This window comes from Cavia porcellus, unplaced genomic scaffold (assembly GCF_034190915.1).
Source record: "Cavia porcellus strain 051 isolate PalLab524CR breed Dunkin Hartley unplaced genomic scaffold, mCavPor4.1 scaffold_10, whole genome shotgun sequence".
NCBI classification, from domain to species: Eukaryota; Metazoa; Chordata; class Mammalia; order Rodentia; family Caviidae; genus Cavia; species Cavia porcellus.
In genome coordinates, this window is record NW_026947493.1 from 71,341,551 (window position 1) to 71,361,342 (window position 19,792).

The window sequence follows — 19,792 nt, forward strand, 5'->3', positions numbered from 1 at the left end:
CCATTTCATATAGGTAGTTTTGCTTGGATGGTACAAAAATCAGTTATTTAATCTTACTGTATTAGGCAAGGTATGGGAATGGGGAAAGAAAAATAAAGGAAAATGGGTAAATTTAGTCAACTGATTTGACTGTTCCAAATGAACTTCAACAAAGATTATCTGAAGCACTAAAAACATCTTATTAATGTATTACATAAAGCTCTGGCATGTTCAAAATAAACCCTTTAATAATAAGGCAGACATTTATATGCAATTTTACAATATGTTACTTGTAAGGGCTCAACAAAGCAGACACAAATGCTACTTCAAGGTATTACTTTGGGCATAAATGTCATTGTAATCAGGAAGGAAACTTTCCAGAGTTGACATACTTTCTGGGGCAGATGTCAGTGACTCCAGCTACTAATAAAGCTCTTGGCTCTCTGGAAATCAGGAGTGGCCACATGACTAGTTCTAAATACAGAGTTGTGGCTGACTTGACATGTGCCCCCGTTGGCTACAGTGAACGTGAGACTTGCTGGGGTCCTGTCCCTTGATAGCAGTGACCACAAATGTTGCATCAGCATGTCCCTGGATGTGGACGATAGGAGCAGGGTCTCCTACAAATATGGGATGGGCCTGGAGCTTAAGTGAAGAGTGACCTTGTTCATGAAGCCACTGAAGTTTTAATGTTGCTGCCACCATACAATCTAGGCTGCCATGCCTAATATCTTTCTTGCCTGGAGAAATACAAGAGTCCATATCATGAGTTTTAAAAAAGATACCAAAATGAAATCTGCTGGGTGGCACAGTAAAATTTATTTGTCTTTATGACTTCCACATAGTAATTAAATACATAAAAGAACAAACACTGTCAAGATGGCCATATGGAAAAAACTGGTCCCAGTTCAGTTATGCAAATGTTCAAGTTTAGAAATAGATTTTTTAATGGTTTTAGTATTTTTCAGTCCCAAGGTTTGCACAGTTCAGTAGAAATATTTTTGCCATTTTTAATCCTCAGGCACATGATGTTTACCAACTCTCAGGAAATAAATGAAATCAACACAAAGCCCTGTAATAGTAGAGGAAAATTTCACAGAAATAAATTTGATGAGCTCACTGCAAGTTTAATTCAGTTTAGCTAAAAGATCTACATATGAAGCATGAAACAGTATTAACAAATTATATCTGTATTAAGGTTTCATTTCTTTTAAAATATTTATCACACTTTTTTTGGTGCAAGGATTCCATTGATTTCTTTGGTTTTAAACATTATAGCTCTGTTTGACCTAAATATATATAGTTCTATTTGTAGCAAATGTCAACAATCAAAATTTCAAAAGGTAAAAATGGAATTATTGCTTCAATACAAAAAACGTACAGCCCATTTGGGTGTTATTGCTATTACTGCTTTTCTTCTATTAGAAAACTATCCTGGAAATTGAGGAATATACCCGGAGCTTGAAGTATAATTTGGTTGTACATTATTATCCATTAATATGTTTCTACCTTCACCAAAGCTATCCAATTTTGTGTTTTAAAAAACAAAACAAAGTAAAATAGCATAAATAAATAAGTCTACCTAAGGGAGTACAATAAATAGGCTTCCAGATAGGAATAAAGAATATTGTGACATAAAGCCCATCAGTGCTGTACAATTAAACAATAGCTTTGGATTTTCAAGGTCTCTAAATATAGTTTTCATTTTAGAATGGTTTTCAGCTGACAAAAAAGAAGACATTTCTATTGTCCTCAATTAAAAATGAAAATATAGTGGATATAAATGTAAATTTTGCCTTTTGGAAATTTACATAGTATGTATCATCATTAAGTTTTTGATCTTTGCCTAGATGCGGGGTATAAATGTTAGGGGTTTAAAAAATTCTAATATTCCTTCAATTCTTAGTGGTTTCTTGGTCTCCAGAGTTAAGTAGTAAGAGGTGAAATCAGAATCAAAAGTTCTGCTGTCTTCTCTTCTTCGCATCCATCGCATCCAGAATGGGCTGTCTTTTCGCAGTGTATCTTTGTCGAAGCTCTTCTATTTCACGTTCCATCATGGGGTCCAGTGCTTTTAATCGCATCTGTAGTTCTTCTAAACTTAGATTTTTTAACTATATAGACAGAGACAAAGACATTAGTATAGCACAATATCTACAATACATTAAAGTCAAACAAATTTTAACATTAAGATGCCAACAAAATTCTTTGTATCACTTTAGAAAGAAGGTCAACAATTAAAATGGGAATATCTTCCCTGAAGAAAAACAGCCATAGTTTGCAAGAACTTCAAGTAATTTGTAAAGAATTATCATAATGTCTACTTTTAGGAAAGAGAAAATAAAAGAAAAAGCTGATGAAATATATCCCTGTTAAAAAATAAAAAAGCACAAAGACAGCACTATCACTGTTGACAAGCAGCTGTTCAGGCTGCTCCTGGGATGGAAATTCCAATCTCTCCCATCCTAGCCAGTTACAGAGTGCTACAACAGTCATGGCCACAGGGTACATCTGAGAGCTGAGGCCAGCCAAGATTAACAGTTTTATCCTCCACTTAACTGAAAGTTTACTTTTTAAGCATCGAGACTGAAAACTGCATTGTTAGGAATATTTTGCTCCAAGTATTTTATATCTCAAATCTGATACAAACTGTGTTGTGTAAATTCAGATGTGGACTTGCCAATTTGAAAATGAAGTACCTCTGAAATCTTCACTATATACATTAGGTTGGCTTTAGGAGACAACAGTGGCACATCCTTTACTGGTTTTCTGTGTAACAGCAGGAGAGACACCTCATGTCACATGTAAGGGGGATAAAATCTGCTCTGCTATATAATGGGATCTATGGCATCCTGAGATTTACTGTATTTATAATGTCAAAGCAATAAGATAATGCATTATTTCTGAGACACATTTTGTAGTACTGGGGGGCACAGGATGTTCTGTAATATGTAACCTAATACATTGAACTTTTCTTTCATTAACATTAAAAAAACTAAAACACTGTCTCCTTTAAAAACTAAGTATTATAGGGACAGTGGTAGGCAGGTGGTTTAAAAAAGCCTACTAAACCACAATGACTTAGAGCACACTAGTGTCATATATGCAGTATCTTGGTGGGTATAATAAAGAATGTAAAACACTATTCCCTTGTCCTTCAGAAACCTAGTAAGTCAATTGTTTCTGAAAGACTGACACAGAACCCCACACAGCAAAGTCCCACTGAGTGTGGTACAGATCACAGTGAGAAGTACGTAAGTCCATGAATAAGCTTTTGAGTGCAAATTCTGAAGGTTCATGTGTGCATTTTCCAGGGATTGGGGTCTATTATTTGTCTGAATAAAGTTCCCCCTAAACAAAGGAGCCTGTGGTAAATTCAGTGGAACCTGCGGAGTGAACTGGATTCCCTTTGGGAGTAGAGGCTAGTCCTCGAAAGGGAGGGTGTCTCAGAGCAGTGCATGTTAAGTGAATAACCATAAACACTAGGGAGAAAGGGGTCAGAGGAGGACTCCATGGTAGGACTACAGAAAGTAAGAACAGGCCCAGTGGGGCCTGGGACCCAGGCAACACAGGTTCAGACTTCAGGAAGCCATGATCAATTGCGGGGCAGGCCAATTATGTAAGAGCAATCAGACTTGGTTTTAAATGATAAAAAGCTCATCTTCTCTTTTAAGATAACTATCTTTGGCTATTTTATGAGTCAAGCCATAAAACATTCTCCTTACTTATAATTACCCAAAATAGCACTTCTCAATTGATCCTCCAGTTTACTCACCACACCTGGCCCTAAGTGACTCCTGTTTCCCCAAATCAAATCCACTCTCAGCTGAAAATATTCTGAGGGTACTGAAAATAATGAGTCCCTGCCTCTGAAGGAAATTCCGAAGGAGTTTCAAAGACGTCTTACGGATGGCAGCATTACAGAAGAGGGCATGGGCTCCATGGTGAGTACTCACAACGTGAGTACCACTTGTTTTGGGCCACAAGCAATTCTGGTATGTGCAATATAAGCCACTATTCTTTAGGCATATGTCACAAAAGTATCTAGCTTTTTGTATTATGCTATAAGCACATTTATTAATTCAGTGTTGTTATATATTTTCTTTGATTTTTAATTCAAGTATTAATTATCCATCTGTTTAAGTCACTGTGGGAAAAAGATCAAGCTGTGAGGAAACTTTGGTACTTTCTGAACTGTATGAACAAGTAATATGGAGTTGAAAGGCTAATGCAGACACAAACCACATTTCCCTGGGAGAGAAGTTACCCACCCCCGCCACCACACACACATCTACAAAGGATCCAATTCCACTTCAGTGCCCTCTGTTTCACTTCATGTTAACCAGAAGATGTATTTTCTTCTTTTAATAGATTTTTGTATTTTCAATATGACCTCATTAATCAATCCATTGACAAATTCATAGCTGAGCACACTGCAGACACAGGGCCTGACGCAGGTCCCTGGAGAGGCCCTGAAGGGTATATCCTGTTTCAAGCCCCTTCTCTCTCTCTCTCGGCCTTGCTCTCTGCGTCTTGGCTGCCATGAGGTAAACAGTTTTCCTCTGCCCCACATTCACTCCATGACGAGGCCTCACTACAGGCCTAAAAGTTAAGGAGGCAGCTTACTATGGACTGAATCTCTGAAACCAAGAGCCAAAAGACCCATTTCCTCTTTTAAATGATTTATGTTGGGTTATTTGTTTTGTCCCAGCATTGGAATGGTGACTAATACAGCACTTAAATTCTAGTTAGGGTTTTTTCTTCCTTCATTAAAACGTAACAGATTTTCTTAGTTTTAAAGTAGAAAAGAGAAGATAAAAGAATGGAGGAAAGTGAAACATGCTAACTGCTTTCTGTCAGAGGGCAGATTTTTTATTCTGAAAGTTCACACTAAGTAGTTATCTAATATAAAACTTTACTGGAGACTTGGTCATGTTTCCAAGTAAGTAATTCAAATAGAAGTCTACAGTGACTGAATTTAAAATTGTTAATCTAGCACTGTCAGAGAGTTCAAAGTGTGAAGTCACAAGTGAGCATGTTACTGAGAAATCCCCAGGGAATTCAACCTAAACTAAAAGGGAAATGTTTTTAAAGTATTCAGCTATAAAGGCCCTGGTGAACTGGAAAGCATTTTTATAGAGCAATCTCTTGAAGCGGGAAAAACAGCAGAAGCTCAGCAACAAAAGGCAGAATTGCTATTCTCGTTAAGCATTAAGTCAACTGGTAGGCCAAGATCTCCTGGTTTGGTTTTTTTTTTTTTCTTTAAACGAAGGCCTTTAAAGAAAAAGTGCAAATGATAAGTAGATGGATGGGTATACACTTGATCATAAGTTAAATGAAAAGGTCAAAATTATTTTTCAGTATGAACTTAACATTTTTTGAAAATTGCTAATTTGCTGTATGAGTGACAGACTAATAAGCAACTAACTCATTTTATTAATGATAGCCCTGGACTACCACAGTTCATCCAAGAGCTTAGATAACAGATCAATATCTAAAAATATTGCATTTCTTAGCACTTCTAATAAGAAGAAAGAAAAGAAAACCCAAGTAAAATACATGTAAGTTAGTAATTCATTTCCTCTCACATAAAACAGCAGCAGAAATAACTCAGTGATACAAAACAGCAGTAAAAATAACTCCAGGATGTAAGAAGATGAAAAATAAGATTAAATCAATCCGCTGATAATTTTGACAGTTCAAATCTTTAATAATTAGATTTCTGAACTCCATGAGAAGTGCTAAAAGGTTCCTTACGAATGATCAATAAGAACTGTTAGTAAAAGTACAACTTCCTTTACGTGTACACATCCAGTCTACCATAAAAACCTAAAATAGTATATTCAAGTGATAAAATACTACTTTCTAAAATAGTTTTACTATATCCATGGGAAAACCTTAGGCAGCTTGTGTATTTACTTATTTAATTAGTGTTACTGGGAATTGAATCCAGGGCCTTCATAGTAAGCCACATATGGTTGGTATATTTTTTTTTTCAATTTTAACGACAGGTTTTTGCTAGGTTACTAAGTTGTCCACAATAGGCTGGAACAACTTGAGAGCCCCCTGTCCAGAATACTGGGATTACAGATGTATATCACCACACCTGGATGAAATCCTTTGTATTTTTATATTGTTTTGTTTTGTAAAAAATAGTCCTAATTGTAGCAGATTTTTAAAAATTTCAATCTCAAAAATAGCAAAGACAGAACTATAAAGTTAAAATGTATAAATACATTTCAAGACTAACTGGGCCTACAAGTTTCTAGAATAATCAGTATGTAAAATAAATGAGACACTATCACAATGAAGCACATGGTTTTAGATGTTAAACTTAACACATTTAGTCAAACAGTCAATCAAGAGAATCCTGTACAAGGTTTGCTATGTTTACTGGGAAAACAAACTCTTCCTAGCAACTGTTTAAATAAATCTCACAGATGCTACAGATCTTATTAGTGGCCTGTGATTAAAAAAATATGGATTGCTAGTACTATATCCTGACTCATCTATTTTCCCATCTGCTAGCAATTCTAACAATATGAACTATCAACAGAATGGCTAACAACAATAATTTTCTATGGCAATTTTGATGCTGAATTGCCTATAGCATTTTGTAAGATTTACCAGTGCGTGCCTCAGACTGTTTTGAGTTGTTTGTGGCCTGCAGCATCATACTCCCTCTCCTCTTAATATTCCATTCTAACTCAAAGTTTCACTTTGTTGAACAGAATCTGGTCTGGTTTTAGAAAACACTGTTCATGGCGGCTGCCACACTCATTTTACTAAGAGCAGGAAACACGCCCAGTACTATCAGAACTGAGGCAACTGCACTGATCATTTGAGATCTATACATAAACAGGTAAGGGCTTTCTGCCAACAAGGTCGAGCAACAGGGGTAGCAGGTAGTACACTTTAGGCTAAAAAGAAAGTATTATATCAACTCATTTTCCCGGCTTAAATTCTGGCACTGAGAAGCATGTAAAAAAGGAAATGCTATGAAGCCTGTTTGAAGGCAAGTCTGCATAGCTACTTAAAACATGCATTTATAAGAATCATTAAAACATGCACTTGTAAGAATCATACTGGTAATTTTAGGCAATCAACACTAGAAGAAAAGCTGATTTCTCACTGTGAATCCCTTATAAAACATGATCTTACAAGCTGTGCTGTCATCAGTTCTACTAGCAGACTCCTCTTCCTTAAACAGACACTATTTATCCTGTTGTGAGCTGAGCAGTCCATTCTTCAGGTGACTGAATGACTACAGCAGATAATTTATAGCGTGTTGAACAGTATCCCAGGCCCTGTGCACTACATCGTCCCATCCCAACTGCCTCAGTGGGCAGACATTACCAAACTCCTCTTCCCAGGCCAGAACAGTCAGAGGGCCCTAGTGACCCACCCTAGAGCACACGGCTAGAGGTTTTATGCAGGCATACAAAGACAACGTGAAACCCACTAACATGAATTTGGATTGGACCCAAGAGCTGTTTCTTGGGTTTCCTAACAACTACAAAAGTACTTCAAAAATCCAACAATTGATTCAAACATTTTTGTTTATAGATTAAACATTGGGAAATATTATTTAAAAATCTCATTTCATTCCCAGGTTGAATCTAGCAAAGTATTTTACTTACAAGATATTAATACGTTTTATTCATGTTTAAACATGATATAAATAGAAATTTTCCCCTTGAACCAGCTGTTTAGCAACATAAACACATTTCTACATTGTCCTTTGGAATAGATTTCGTAATTTTATCACTAAAAACATGCTTTGACAAAACCAGTAAGTTGGTTGAGTGGCGCTGTTTGCTTGGACCTAGCAGATGTTCTTCAGACGGATGAGTATTACTACAGTTATCTTGTCCTGGAGAAATCCTGGTCACTCATTTAAAAAACAAACGGTGACATTTTAGCTGCATTCCTCAGTGGCAGGTGAACTCTTGGTTTTTATGCTTTACAGTTTCAAGTAGGTAGTTTTATCTGCTAAAACATCTAGGAAAAATTTGATTAACATACAGATCTGTTCTTACATATATTGTGATCAGTTTTAAAACTTGATTCACGTACAGATTTGTTCTTACATATACTGTGATCAGCTTTAAAATTCTAGGTCAAAAAAAAAAATTCTAGGCAGACCCCAGGACAATCAAATTTGAATATCTCAAAATCAACCCAAAATTAAAATCTTTCTGGACATATTAAGGGCAGATGAAAAGGTTTTATTTATTAGCGTTGGGGTGATGCCTTATCTCCATAATGCTGATCAGCATTTTGAAGTTTAAAAACAAATTAAGCCACAAAATGAGGGCTTAACAAATCAAGTGATCAATATTATTTTCATACGTCCATCAAAAAATTAACAGCATGACAAATATTTATTATGGAAGATCAAAAATGAGTTTATTGGTTACCAAATCTCTGTGGAACTATTATATATACATTGACATATTTTGTTTTTTCTCCAATCATATCTTTTTAGTTGTAGTATGCCAAATTCCCCCGACATGTCCCTTAAGGTATCTTGGGTAGATCTCACTGACTTTTAGTTATTAAAAGTCCAGAGCTATGATTCACTTTGCCCCTTCCATTTAGCATGGGCTGTCCAAAAGCTTTTTCCCATTCTTTCTCAAGGTCTAGCTCTTCTGGGACTAGGAGTTGGGAAAGAGACAAAGGTCAGTGAGGGCAGGGCTCCCTAATCTTGCTCTGGTTAGTTGATTACTGGTGGGTTGGTGGTTTGCACACTGCACGTCTGTCTGTCTGTCTGTCTCTGTCTCTCTCTGAGACTGATGTGTTGGTCAGCATTATTCTGATGCCCGTCCTTCTTTATTTCTTCTGGCCTGGAAGCCATCTGGGTAGCAGTATCACTTATAACTTCTTGTTTTAGGGTACAGAGATCATGGAAACTTTTTTGTACATTCTCCAGGGACCACTGGGACCCAAAGAAGATGAGGGTTGTCCCCTAATCTCTTCTTTCCTAGCACACTGCACCATGGTTCTGTTTTCCCGGGGGCTCTGACCTTACTTATAGAATTATTCTAACTGCAAAATCTCTTTAGGCAAGAAGCAGACAGTCTTTGTTAAAATAGTTACTACCCCATTACCATGACCAGCAGCTTGTTCACTGTACTGTTTCAGTGGCACATTAGTGGCTTTGTAGGTTCAACTAGCTTAGTAAGCAGCTGGCTGGGGTACCAGATACTGAGTCTCGCTTTCCTACAGGCACCTCTATTGTCGTCAAATAACTACCTGAAAGTATCTTCATTTGACATTTACCCAGTTAAGGACAGCAACTTCATTCCTCTTTTACTTCCCCAGACTGTCAATTCCATCAAGATAGAGATTCTGCCTTCTAAACAGCTATATCCACAGTGCTCAGAATACAGGAATATAGTAGGTTCCTAATAAATATTTACTGAATGAGTGAAAAGTGGTAGGTCTTTTGGTAACTCCTGAGGGAAAATGTCTGGCTTTAATTCTTGGAAGCTCTTTTTAGAACATAAAGCTCCTGCTGTGGAATCTAGTGCCACTGTGCAACAAAAAAGTTCTCTACTTTGTAGTACAGATTACCTTTTTAAAAAAAAGATTTGTTATGTTATCAAGTAGGTACATTTTAATTAAGTAAAGCAAAAAGAGTTATCTGGGAAAACCAGATATTTCTCAACATATTTAATTACATTTACAGTAGGATGGACCCATGTTCCACTACATGTTTACTGTCCATGTAAAATAATTTATTTGGATAATGAATGACTCATGATTTCAAAGAAAAATAGTTTCTGTTCAAAAATACTTTGAAATGATAATAATATACACTCAATCTTTGGGTAAATATACATGGAATTAGGTTCACTGAGCATAATACTTATTAATATCACCAAGTATGGCCATTTATACAATTTTCTACTCTACTGACATCACAATATTTACTCTTATTATTTAAATTACATTAGCTTCATATCACAATGATATAAAAATTCACTGTTATCTATTCAATAGTTTTAAGATAAAATAGAGGTCAGCTAAAAATACAGATCATAACATTCAGATTAAAATACATAATTTTTAATACTGAAGCACCATCTAAAAATAAACAGAATTTCTATACTTTAGTTTTGAGACATCTGAATCTGTAATTCTTTAAAAACACTATGGCGTAACAATCTTAGTCTGATGCTATCTACAAAATATGAACTCAAAATATAGCAGATAGATTTTTAAGAAACTTAAAAAGCAGTATTAAATTAGATCAAAGTTCTTCATTTTTACTTGGCCAATGAGCTTAGTTACCAATGAGGAAGCAGAACATTACATCTACATCAAGGAAACCACCTGAGGAGATCATGGTTGGTGGCTGAAATAGTATTTTTAGTTTCCCATCTATTAACAAATGTACAAATTAAATTAAAACTCCATAAAGGGACTCAGGTATTTAAAGGGGTAGACTGAAGAGAAAAAGTATAAGACGTCTTCTGAAAAATGTTCCAAACACAAAATCCATTCCTATTTTAATAATAATCAGTCTTGTGCAACTGTAAAACCAAAACCACCAATGGAGGAAATGAAGCTGATAGTTTCTACTCTTGTCCTTCCATTAATACTTGTTTAAAAATATGGTCATCAATTCTATGGCTCTAAGATAAAAAGAAGGCAGAAAATGAGAGTAAAGAAACACAGAACTAGCAACTTACTACTTTCAATGTATCCTGTAAGTGAGACATCAACTTTCAGAGGTAAACATTTCATGCTTCCAATGTTCTTGTTTGGGAAGAGAATAAACGTATTTGTGGGTTATATCATTATCTTAGACAACTAATATGCATACACCACTGAAAATAAAGTAACACCAGTGTCATGCACAAACACAATTACTTAAACATCGCAATTTTTATACTTTGATGACTATAATAAATGAATGGTCCATAAAGGCTTTAACATTTTTAGTTTAAGAATAGCACTAAGTTGAGTTTTCCAAAATTGTGCTTTCAATATCAACCAATTGAGTAAAGAACATGGCACTGAAATTTTACCTCTGATATTATGGTGCACAATGAGTGCCTTTCCAAATGTTTCCAGCGTGAGGGCTGGACTCAGCAGCTGCCTCTTCCAGAGGAAGCAATCCTTTGATGTGACCTGCCCTTGAATTAGACACCTGCTTTCAGAGTGGTTTCTCTGCTAATCAGAACAGGGAGGCAGAGGCAGAGACTGGCTAGAGGATCCATAGAGAGTGACTGATCTTACTTTGCGTCTATAAACTGGGAAGCCAAGAAATTGTGGTCATGAGTGGAAACTTGGGGATCAGAATTTGAGCTCTGGTTTGAATAACATACATTAATTTGAGGTATTTTTACTAGTAAATTTTTATATTTTATTTTACAGGATGAAATTTCAGCTCAGTCTTTTAAAAGTCCACTTTAATAAGAATTAAAGGAAAAATGTATCTTTAATTACTAACCAAATGAAAGACATACTCTTGGTTTACCTCCTGCGGAAAAAATAATAAAATAGCTTATGTGGCTGTTAAAGTCAATGTGTTCGTGAGGAACTTTCCATAAGATATTGTTAGCAAGCAACTGATATATACTGCTATTCCAAGAATGATTTACTCATTGGATAATTATTCTGAAACCATTCTGTATTCTTCGAAAGTATTGTGTAACTCTCAGTTTCAGGTAAATGGTGCAACAGACCCACTGATGAGTACCCCGTACTCAGTGCCAGCAGGTATGAGTGAGTCTTCCTTTGTCTTGTTAGATTCAGAGTGGAGGTGAAATACAGAAAGGATAAGTTAACTTTGAAAAATACTATAGATAAGGGAATTACTTTCAAAGAAAACAAGCTGTTCCAGATGAATGGATGTCCAATTTACAGTGGTCTTCCAGCCCATCTCTGGTCAGGCATGTGCAAGTCTTCCCTGCTGTAGTTCTTTTAACCAAAGCGCGTGGTGGTGTCACTTGGTCAGGCTCCATCACCCCAGCTGTGGGAAACACACGTGGCCTGTTGCTTTCTTTCCAGCTGTGTCCATGGCCTCATCTCACCAGATGCGCGACCAGACCTGTTAGTATCGAGCCCTTACACCCTACTACTTTTAACAGTCACAACCGCCAGCTCTGCTGAACTATGCTACCAAAGAAGAAAGAGAAAACTTTGAAAAACTGAAGCAGCTGAGGGTTTTGGCAGCTATCTTCTAATTTTTCAATAACCAAAACTTGTTTTTCACTGGTCTTTAATGAGTGTCACCTTGAATTATAAAACTAATACTAGAGAGGTCATATTTTCTACTAGGTAATTCTGTTAGATCAACATTAACAGAAGTTTTTCTTTCTCCTGGCAAATTTATTGAGTATAAAAATAGCAAGATACTGCTTATTGACTCTTAAAAGATAGTGTGGTTTTAACCTTTCAGAGTGACCAGATGCTAAGTAACTAGAAACTTTTTCAGACAATCTTTTAAAATTTATTCAGACTAACTAATACACTCTACCTAAGGAGTAGTAGCAGAGATAGAGCCAGTAGAATGGAATAAAATTAACCCTAAATCAACTGAACTGTAGCCAAAGTGACTGTTGGAAAGGTAGGAGTGAAGTTAACAGTTTGATTGGTTCAGAGAATTTAAAGGTTTGTGAAGGGTGAGAGGCTTCCAGCTGGATCACGGTGCCTGAGAAGTCAGGAAGACGGCCACTTTCAGATCTGTGGTATTTGGAATTGAAAGAAGATGAGGCCACTGAGTTCCATAGACCTGAATAATGGCATCTACAGAATCCCCTTCCACCAGGGTAAGAGTTCAGCCTTGGAGAGAGGCCTGGGTCACTGGCTACCCAGCACCCTCTGGTGGCTAGATGTAGTACCACACTTTTTTGGGGGGGGGGCGGGAATCCATTTAAGAGACTTGACTTTGCTATGTTTTACTTTTTCCTTTTCATTTTTCTTCCTTTTCTTCTCTCTTCCTCCAAATGTATTTTAAAAATCTTTTGTAGGCAAACAAGGAATCATAAATAGTATCTCTTGGCTATAGTGTAACTTTGGCACTCAGAAAAGTAAGCTATTATACTGCTTCAAAGAGAGAAAATAGGCAAGTGTTTAAAATCTCCTTGGTGACCCAGCTTAAAAAATATCTGATCAGTACCTTAGTTAAAACTTAATTCTTTTTAGGCACTTACTCCTATGAAATAGTACCACTAATATCACCACTTTTCAGTTTACATGTTCAGAGGCACTAAGTTTAATCCCAAGATATTTATGTAATAAAATACTTGGTCAGGATTTGAAACCAAAGCAATTTAATCAATCTAATTCAGAGCTCCCCACCTGCTACCACATACACACTCTAGGCAGTACAAGAGACTGAACACAGTGTCTTCACACTGAACTACATCCAGCCATTTTTGAGTTTTTTATTTTCAGAAAAGGTTTCCTGAGTCACTAAGTTGCCTTGGTGGGACTCAAACTTCAGTCCTCCTATTCCAGCCTCCTGAATGCTGGAATTATAGTCACGTGCCACTACACTCAGCTAGGTGCTAGCATTTTAAAACACTGAATGATACAAATAAAAATACATAGTAAATTGGTTATATTTTCCAATGAATTAGCTTCCATAAATAGTTTATGCTGTTTTACAGAATAAAAATTTTTTTATAATAAACCAAAAAATGCCTTTATTTTTGCTAGAAAATCTGGCTTCACCTTCTTTTGGCTTTAACTGTAGTAAATAATAGTAAATTACTTTGCAAAATTGGCAAAAGCCCACATAAGGAAGAAACAAAAACCAGAAAGTAAAAACATCAAGAAAGCAGAATAAGAACAAATATGGGTCATAAAATGTACACTGACCATTTTGGAAAACGGTCCAAAAATTATGAGATTGAGATCAATGACTACACAAAGCACTTAGCATTTTTACAATTCTTTAATTTTGTAAAGTGCTTTCAAAAATTTGTTACTATTTTATAATCCCTCAGAGATCACTGAATGACATAACAGCCTTTACATAACTAATCAAGAACATTTAAAAAATACAGTAAGCCATTACTTTTGTTTGAAAGAAAACATTTTGTGATTCTAATCACAATACGATGCCCTCAGACTTTCTGAACACAGAGCAGTGTCCTTTATAGAAACATTTCGGCTACACCATCTTCTACTTCCATTTTGACAGAGGACTGCCCTTCCTTTAATTAGGGGCCAATCGTTTTTCAGTGTTCTTGTCAGAAACATAACTACAGTTCTTTCTCTTTATTTTCAAACTCTTAGTGATTTTCAACAATAAAATGTGTTCTAATATCTCCCGTTTTAAACAAACAAATCAAGAGAACTAATCCCACTTTCACTCTCATCAGCTCTACCCAGTTGTCACAAAACCATCTCTTTTCTACTTTTGGAAGCTAAGATCCTCAGTACAGAAAACAGTCATCACATTTTAAATTTGTAATCACACTTTAATTCTCTCCATACTGGCTTTTGTTGCCCTAATGCTCTCCAAACTGCTCAATAGGTCACTAAAGTCAAATGAATTCTTTTTAGCTTCTATCTTATTTGACCTTGGAAGCTGCACTTTAAAACTGGCCCATATTCTCCCTTTTAAAACTTTTTCCTCTTGACTTTCCTAACTTCATGAACATTTCTCAGTCTCCTTTATTATCTGTTGCTTCTTAATTCCTATGTGTTAGAACTACTCACGGCTCTCTGAGTTCTTTGTACTGCATTTCCTAGGCAATCTCATACACACCCTTAGCTTTAAACACCATCTCTCTGATAGTAACTCAGTTTTATATCTCTAATACAGATTTGTCTTCTGAATTCCAAAACTTGCCAATTCTGTGTAGATGTCTTACAGGCACTACAAGTTAATAAGCCCAAGTCCAAGAGAAACATGTTTGTCTTTGGACTTTTCCTATGTCACTAAATGGCTCTGCCGCCACTTATTTTGTTGCTGTTGCCAAGAACCTACTATATTCAAATGTTACAACGCTTGTTTCTATTACCAGCCAATGCATCTCAAATGTACATGATTTTCTTCATTTCTACTGCCACCTCCCTGGTCAAGGCTGTCTGCGCTCAGGCAAGCTGTTTCAATAGCCTGCTAACTGGTTCCCTTGCTCTAGTCTGTTCTCTAATTTGTTCACTATAAGGCAACCAGAATTATCAAAAGCTGATGTCATGTCCCTAACATTAGGGTAAACAATCCCGATGCGGCCCTGCGGGGTCTACCTCTGTGTAGGCCGCAGCTTCAGCTCTGCTGCACTTGTCTTTGAGTTCCTCATATTCACCAAACTTTTTACAATGTGTTGGGAGTGAAACCGGCCCAAAAGTAAGAGGTGGGGATTAATAATTACATTACTATGCGTAAATGTTTTCCACCCTCTTACCTCAGTTCCAAGTCTTTATTAACATAGTTCTTCTACTGAGGACATCTTTTTCCTCATCTCTGCCTTATCAAGGTCTACTCATTTCCATGAAGTATCTCCATGAAGTATTCCTGGACAAGTGTTCTCAATAACCTGAGATACTTTTTACTGTCTATGGCTAAAGATAACTGCATTTGCCTATGTTATGTATCTACTATGGTAGTTACTTTAAAAAACGTGTCACACAGAACTATACCAGGTGAAGTATTTGAGTACAGGGCTGGGCCTTATTTTTCTGTTCTTAGCATTCTGAAAGTATCTAATAAATGCTTTTTAATTAAACCAAAAGCCAGAAACAAGCATAAGCATACCTCAAAGTCTAAAATCTACTCTAGCTTTGAAAATCTCTACAAATTTCTTTTTGGGGATCTATCATTTATCTTAATTCTGTATACTTTTGAGGTTGAATTTTACCTTGAAAAATCTGAGAATCTTGAAAATAGTAAATTATTACTATTCTAATAATAGCAGATATTAACAAGGGATGGATAACTCAACACCATTCAATCTATTGCTCATCAACGATTTCTAAATATGAGCTATTTTACATTAGAAGCTATAGAATATTGCTTTGCTAGTGTTTTAATTATTACTATATATTTAAAGAGATTCAGCAAAATAATTCAATATTGATTAAAGGTGTTATTAGGCTTAAGTTTGCTGAAATCAGAGCTCATTGGTATACTTGTGTCCACAAAGTTATAGTGCCTTAATTTATTATACAATTATCAAGCCTTATTGGAAAACTAATTCACTGGTTGATGTCTTAATGCTGTGTAGAAACCAGAAGCATTACGGACCCTCAGGTTCATGTGCCATGTGCCTGACAGGCCTGTGCCTAGGTAGGGGTAGGATCTTGGTAGCAAGCACCAGACACAGGTGTCAGAAGGCAGAATGCACAACACTAACTGTAAAAGAAACAAGGGGCAGAAGAGACAATGAAAGCAAACATGGGCTGTCTTGGTTTACTTCAAAATCTTTCATTTCTTTAGCACAGTGAAAATTATTTTAGAGCTCAATGTAGCTATCTTTTATGAGACTGTTTGGAAGGTACTATTTTTTTTGAAACAAAAAATATTAGAAGTATTAACCCACAAGATTAAACATAATGTTATAGATTCCACACAGTATTACAACACGGAAGTTTGAGTTTAAAACACCATGAATCTGAAATACTTAAAAATAAAAATGAATTTCTTAAGGAAGTCTTTTAAAGTATTGTCTGATAGCTACACTATGGTAAAACTCGGCATCAATTTTAAAGAAGTGAAACAAAACGCGGGCACCATGGCCCATGGTTTTGTAAACAGCAGATTTAACAATGACAATGTTTCTTCTTTCTCTTCCTTCTCCCCCCCCCCTTTTACAAAATTAAAAACAAATAGTGCCAGTTCCTCCCCCAGGATTTCTTGATCTTTCTGCCTATGACTTTCTCAGCTCACCCTCAAGTAGTGCCATATCAATGGCTCTGAACTGTTATGGAATTATGAGAGCCTGTCATGGGCAAACATGATACACAGAGTAACACGGTGTTCTAGTTCACACTATGTAGGACTATAAGGACTATGTAGGCACTGTAAGGATGGGAAACAGGCTGAGGGAAATCTGTACTGGGCAGAGGAACTATTAAGATGTGATGTCTAATGCAGCAGATATTTAAAAAGTTTTTATTTAAATCTTTAGGGGAGAGAAGTTTAATGTTCCATCTGAACAAAATAATGTCCTGCTTAACTGAATAATTTCTGAAAACTAGGGGTATGGAGGGGAGGTGAGAATCATGCCAGTGATTTTCTTATAGACATGAAAACTTGAAAGCATCTTAGTCCAGTGCAGATGCTTTACTGCCTACAAACTCCAATGTTGGGCAGACTTGAGTTTGCACCGGTTAGGTGATGCAAGGTCCAAGGTAAATTATCAGTGCCAAACAGAACTGTAAAGGGCACTGGCATTAGGTCACCATAACAGAGTTTTACTGTATATATTTCACCAACAGTTTTAAAAGGCTTTGGATTAGTGTTTTGGTTGTGCGCCCTCTTTGTAACTAGGATTTTCATTAGGAAAAATATTGACTCCAGGTGGGAACATGTTGCCTTCCTCCTCTCACCTTTTTGTTTTTTTTTTCAGTTGAGAACTGACAAGCATATTACTGGCAAACATAAAAGGCAAATGCATGAACAGATTTTTAGTGCTGCAATAAAACACAACTTACCAAGCAAGTGATAATTATTCATATTTCATTTCATCTTTAAAAAAACCAGAGCCAAAATTATTTTTAGTCAACCTAAAATGTTTTCAAAATCTCTAACATCTATAAATTGAATCACTCTTGATGGCCACCCCTTCAGTCGTGTATGGTTCTACACTTTTACACCAAAGGAGTTTAGAACACGGCACTCCAAAATGCTGCTGTGGCACAGAAATTGTTTTGAATTAAAGGGACATGAAAAAGAAGAAGTGCAAGCTTACTCTGCCCTTTCCTTTCCATAAAAGCAGGAGATGAAATTCCCGTGTGAAAAATGTCCCCCTATAACAGAGTGACAGTCTTGTCACATTTGGGCACTTAAACACTCTTTGTTCAATTCAGTATTTAAGTGTGCAATTCTAATTTTATTTGTGGGTTTCCATTTCTTCATGAGTGCTCCTGTGCCATGTAAAATCTGTATTAAACAATCTGATATGTCTTCTCTTGTTGGTCTATTTAACCTAATTCTCAGGCACAGGTGGAAAAAAACCCGAGTGGGTAAAGCTTTGTTTCCCCTACAATGCACACAAATTCTTTAGAAAATGTGTCTGAACTCCAGCTTCCTGGAAACCACAATGTACCTGCTGGGCCCACATTGAGGACTGAAGGCTCCTGTACTCCTCCTCCAACTGTTTTCTCCACCAAAAAGACCCACTCCAAAAGTTCAGGAATGTTAGAGGGGTCTGGGAAGCTGAACTTTTGTGGTCTGAGATTGCAGTGGTTCTAGCACAGTCATCACACCAGAAGAATGGTTCTAAAACGCAAGGAACAGGAAAGGGAATGGAGGGGCACAGAGGAAAGGGTCTAGGAATCTGTTTTAGGGCTTCTCAGCCCAGGCACTAGTGATAAGGGGCTAGGTAATTTTCTGTTGTGCAGAGCTCCTTCTGTATTCTCTGTAGGATGGTCAGCAAGCAGCATTCCTGGTTTTAGCAGGAGACCCTGCCAGTAACACTCAAGTCGGAACAAACAGAATGTCTGTAGACACCACCCCTACAGAGCAAAACCATCTCCCAGTTGAGAACTAATAATCTGCTCTAGTCAGATTGTGTGTTAAGAAGACTAGAAAGAAAATTAGAGAAAGAAGAACCTGAATTCAGATCCCTGGAAAAAAAAGTGTAGAAGATGACAGTGGCTCTTGATTATACATTTCTGTCTCTTTGAATATTATTCAGTGTGGTAGAAATTTCAGAGTAAATACAAGGAAAGAGTATTAGCCATCAAAGGCTGTGAGTGAAATCTGTAAAGAAGTCCAGCACCAAATTATCTGCTCCTCACTGACATGATGACCCCTATAAGACTACTGACAGGCACTCAGACTTTTTAAAAAATTTATTTTAAGGAGAAAAAAGACATAAACCATGAAACTGAGTTTCAAAACAGGATGGTAGGACAGTTACAATGGTTGATACTGCACATTGTTATCTTCCTAGTAGTTATTCAGAGTACAGATAAAGGCACGAGATCTTGTCTGAACAATACTGATACAGAACATCGTTTTCAAGAAACAAAGCTAGCTTTTTAACTACCTTAACTATCCTGTGTATAAATATATTTTTTCTTTTTACCTTTATTCCTTTCCCCTGTCACAGTTTGTGTTTTCTTCTGAACAGTTTTTTCTTTCCAATTCACGATAGCTAGTGGACATTTTGGATCCTATTTACTTATTCAGTCTCTCACACTGGTGAGATAACACTGAACTCTCTTTTGAGGCTCTTGCTCATAAAGCCTCTCAGAAGGCAGACTGAAAATAGAATTGGGGGTGAGGTAGAAGAAGGGATAGGAAGTTGGAAGGTGAAGGTCTTACCACAGCTGAAGTAAGCTAAAACTTCAGATCAAATCAAATCAAATTTGCCTACTGAAAACAGCAAAGGATTAAAACACATGAAGGGGTTGCGGTGCAGTCTTTTAGCCAATTTTCCCAAGCTAGGTGCTTGAGCTTCTCATCTAGGAACACAGCAGAACCCAGAGAGACCTTTACTACTCCCCAGTGTTCCCTGAGGGCTTTCAGGCCATTGTAATTAACCTCAGAAAAAGAAAAAGGCATTTTCTTCTCTGCCTAGCCATTTATAAGGTTGTGTGTGGAGAAAATTATCTGCATTCTTTTAGTTTCTGAGGCCCACAAATAAAAAGAAATGTAGTATTTCTGTAATAGCTCATTTTGGAG

The 19,792-nt window shown here is 36.6% G+C and overlaps 1 protein-coding gene across 5 annotated transcripts in view; it reads right to left on the bottom strand.

Annotated features, from left to right (window-relative positions):
• Window positions 1-779: 779 nt before the first annotated feature.
• Window positions 780-19,792, bottom strand: part of Stk3 (serine/threonine kinase 3) — a 318,102-nt gene continuing 299,089 nt past the window's right edge. For all 5 annotated transcript variants that reach the window (XM_063257610.1, XM_063257611.1, XM_063257615.1 and 2 more), the window contains one exon: window positions 780-2,090. In XM_063257610.1, coding sequence (XP_063113680.1) covers window positions 1,932-2,090 — 159 coding nt within the window. In that variant the 3' untranslated portion in view covers window positions 780-1,931. The remainder of the gene's footprint in view (window positions 2,091-19,792) is intronic.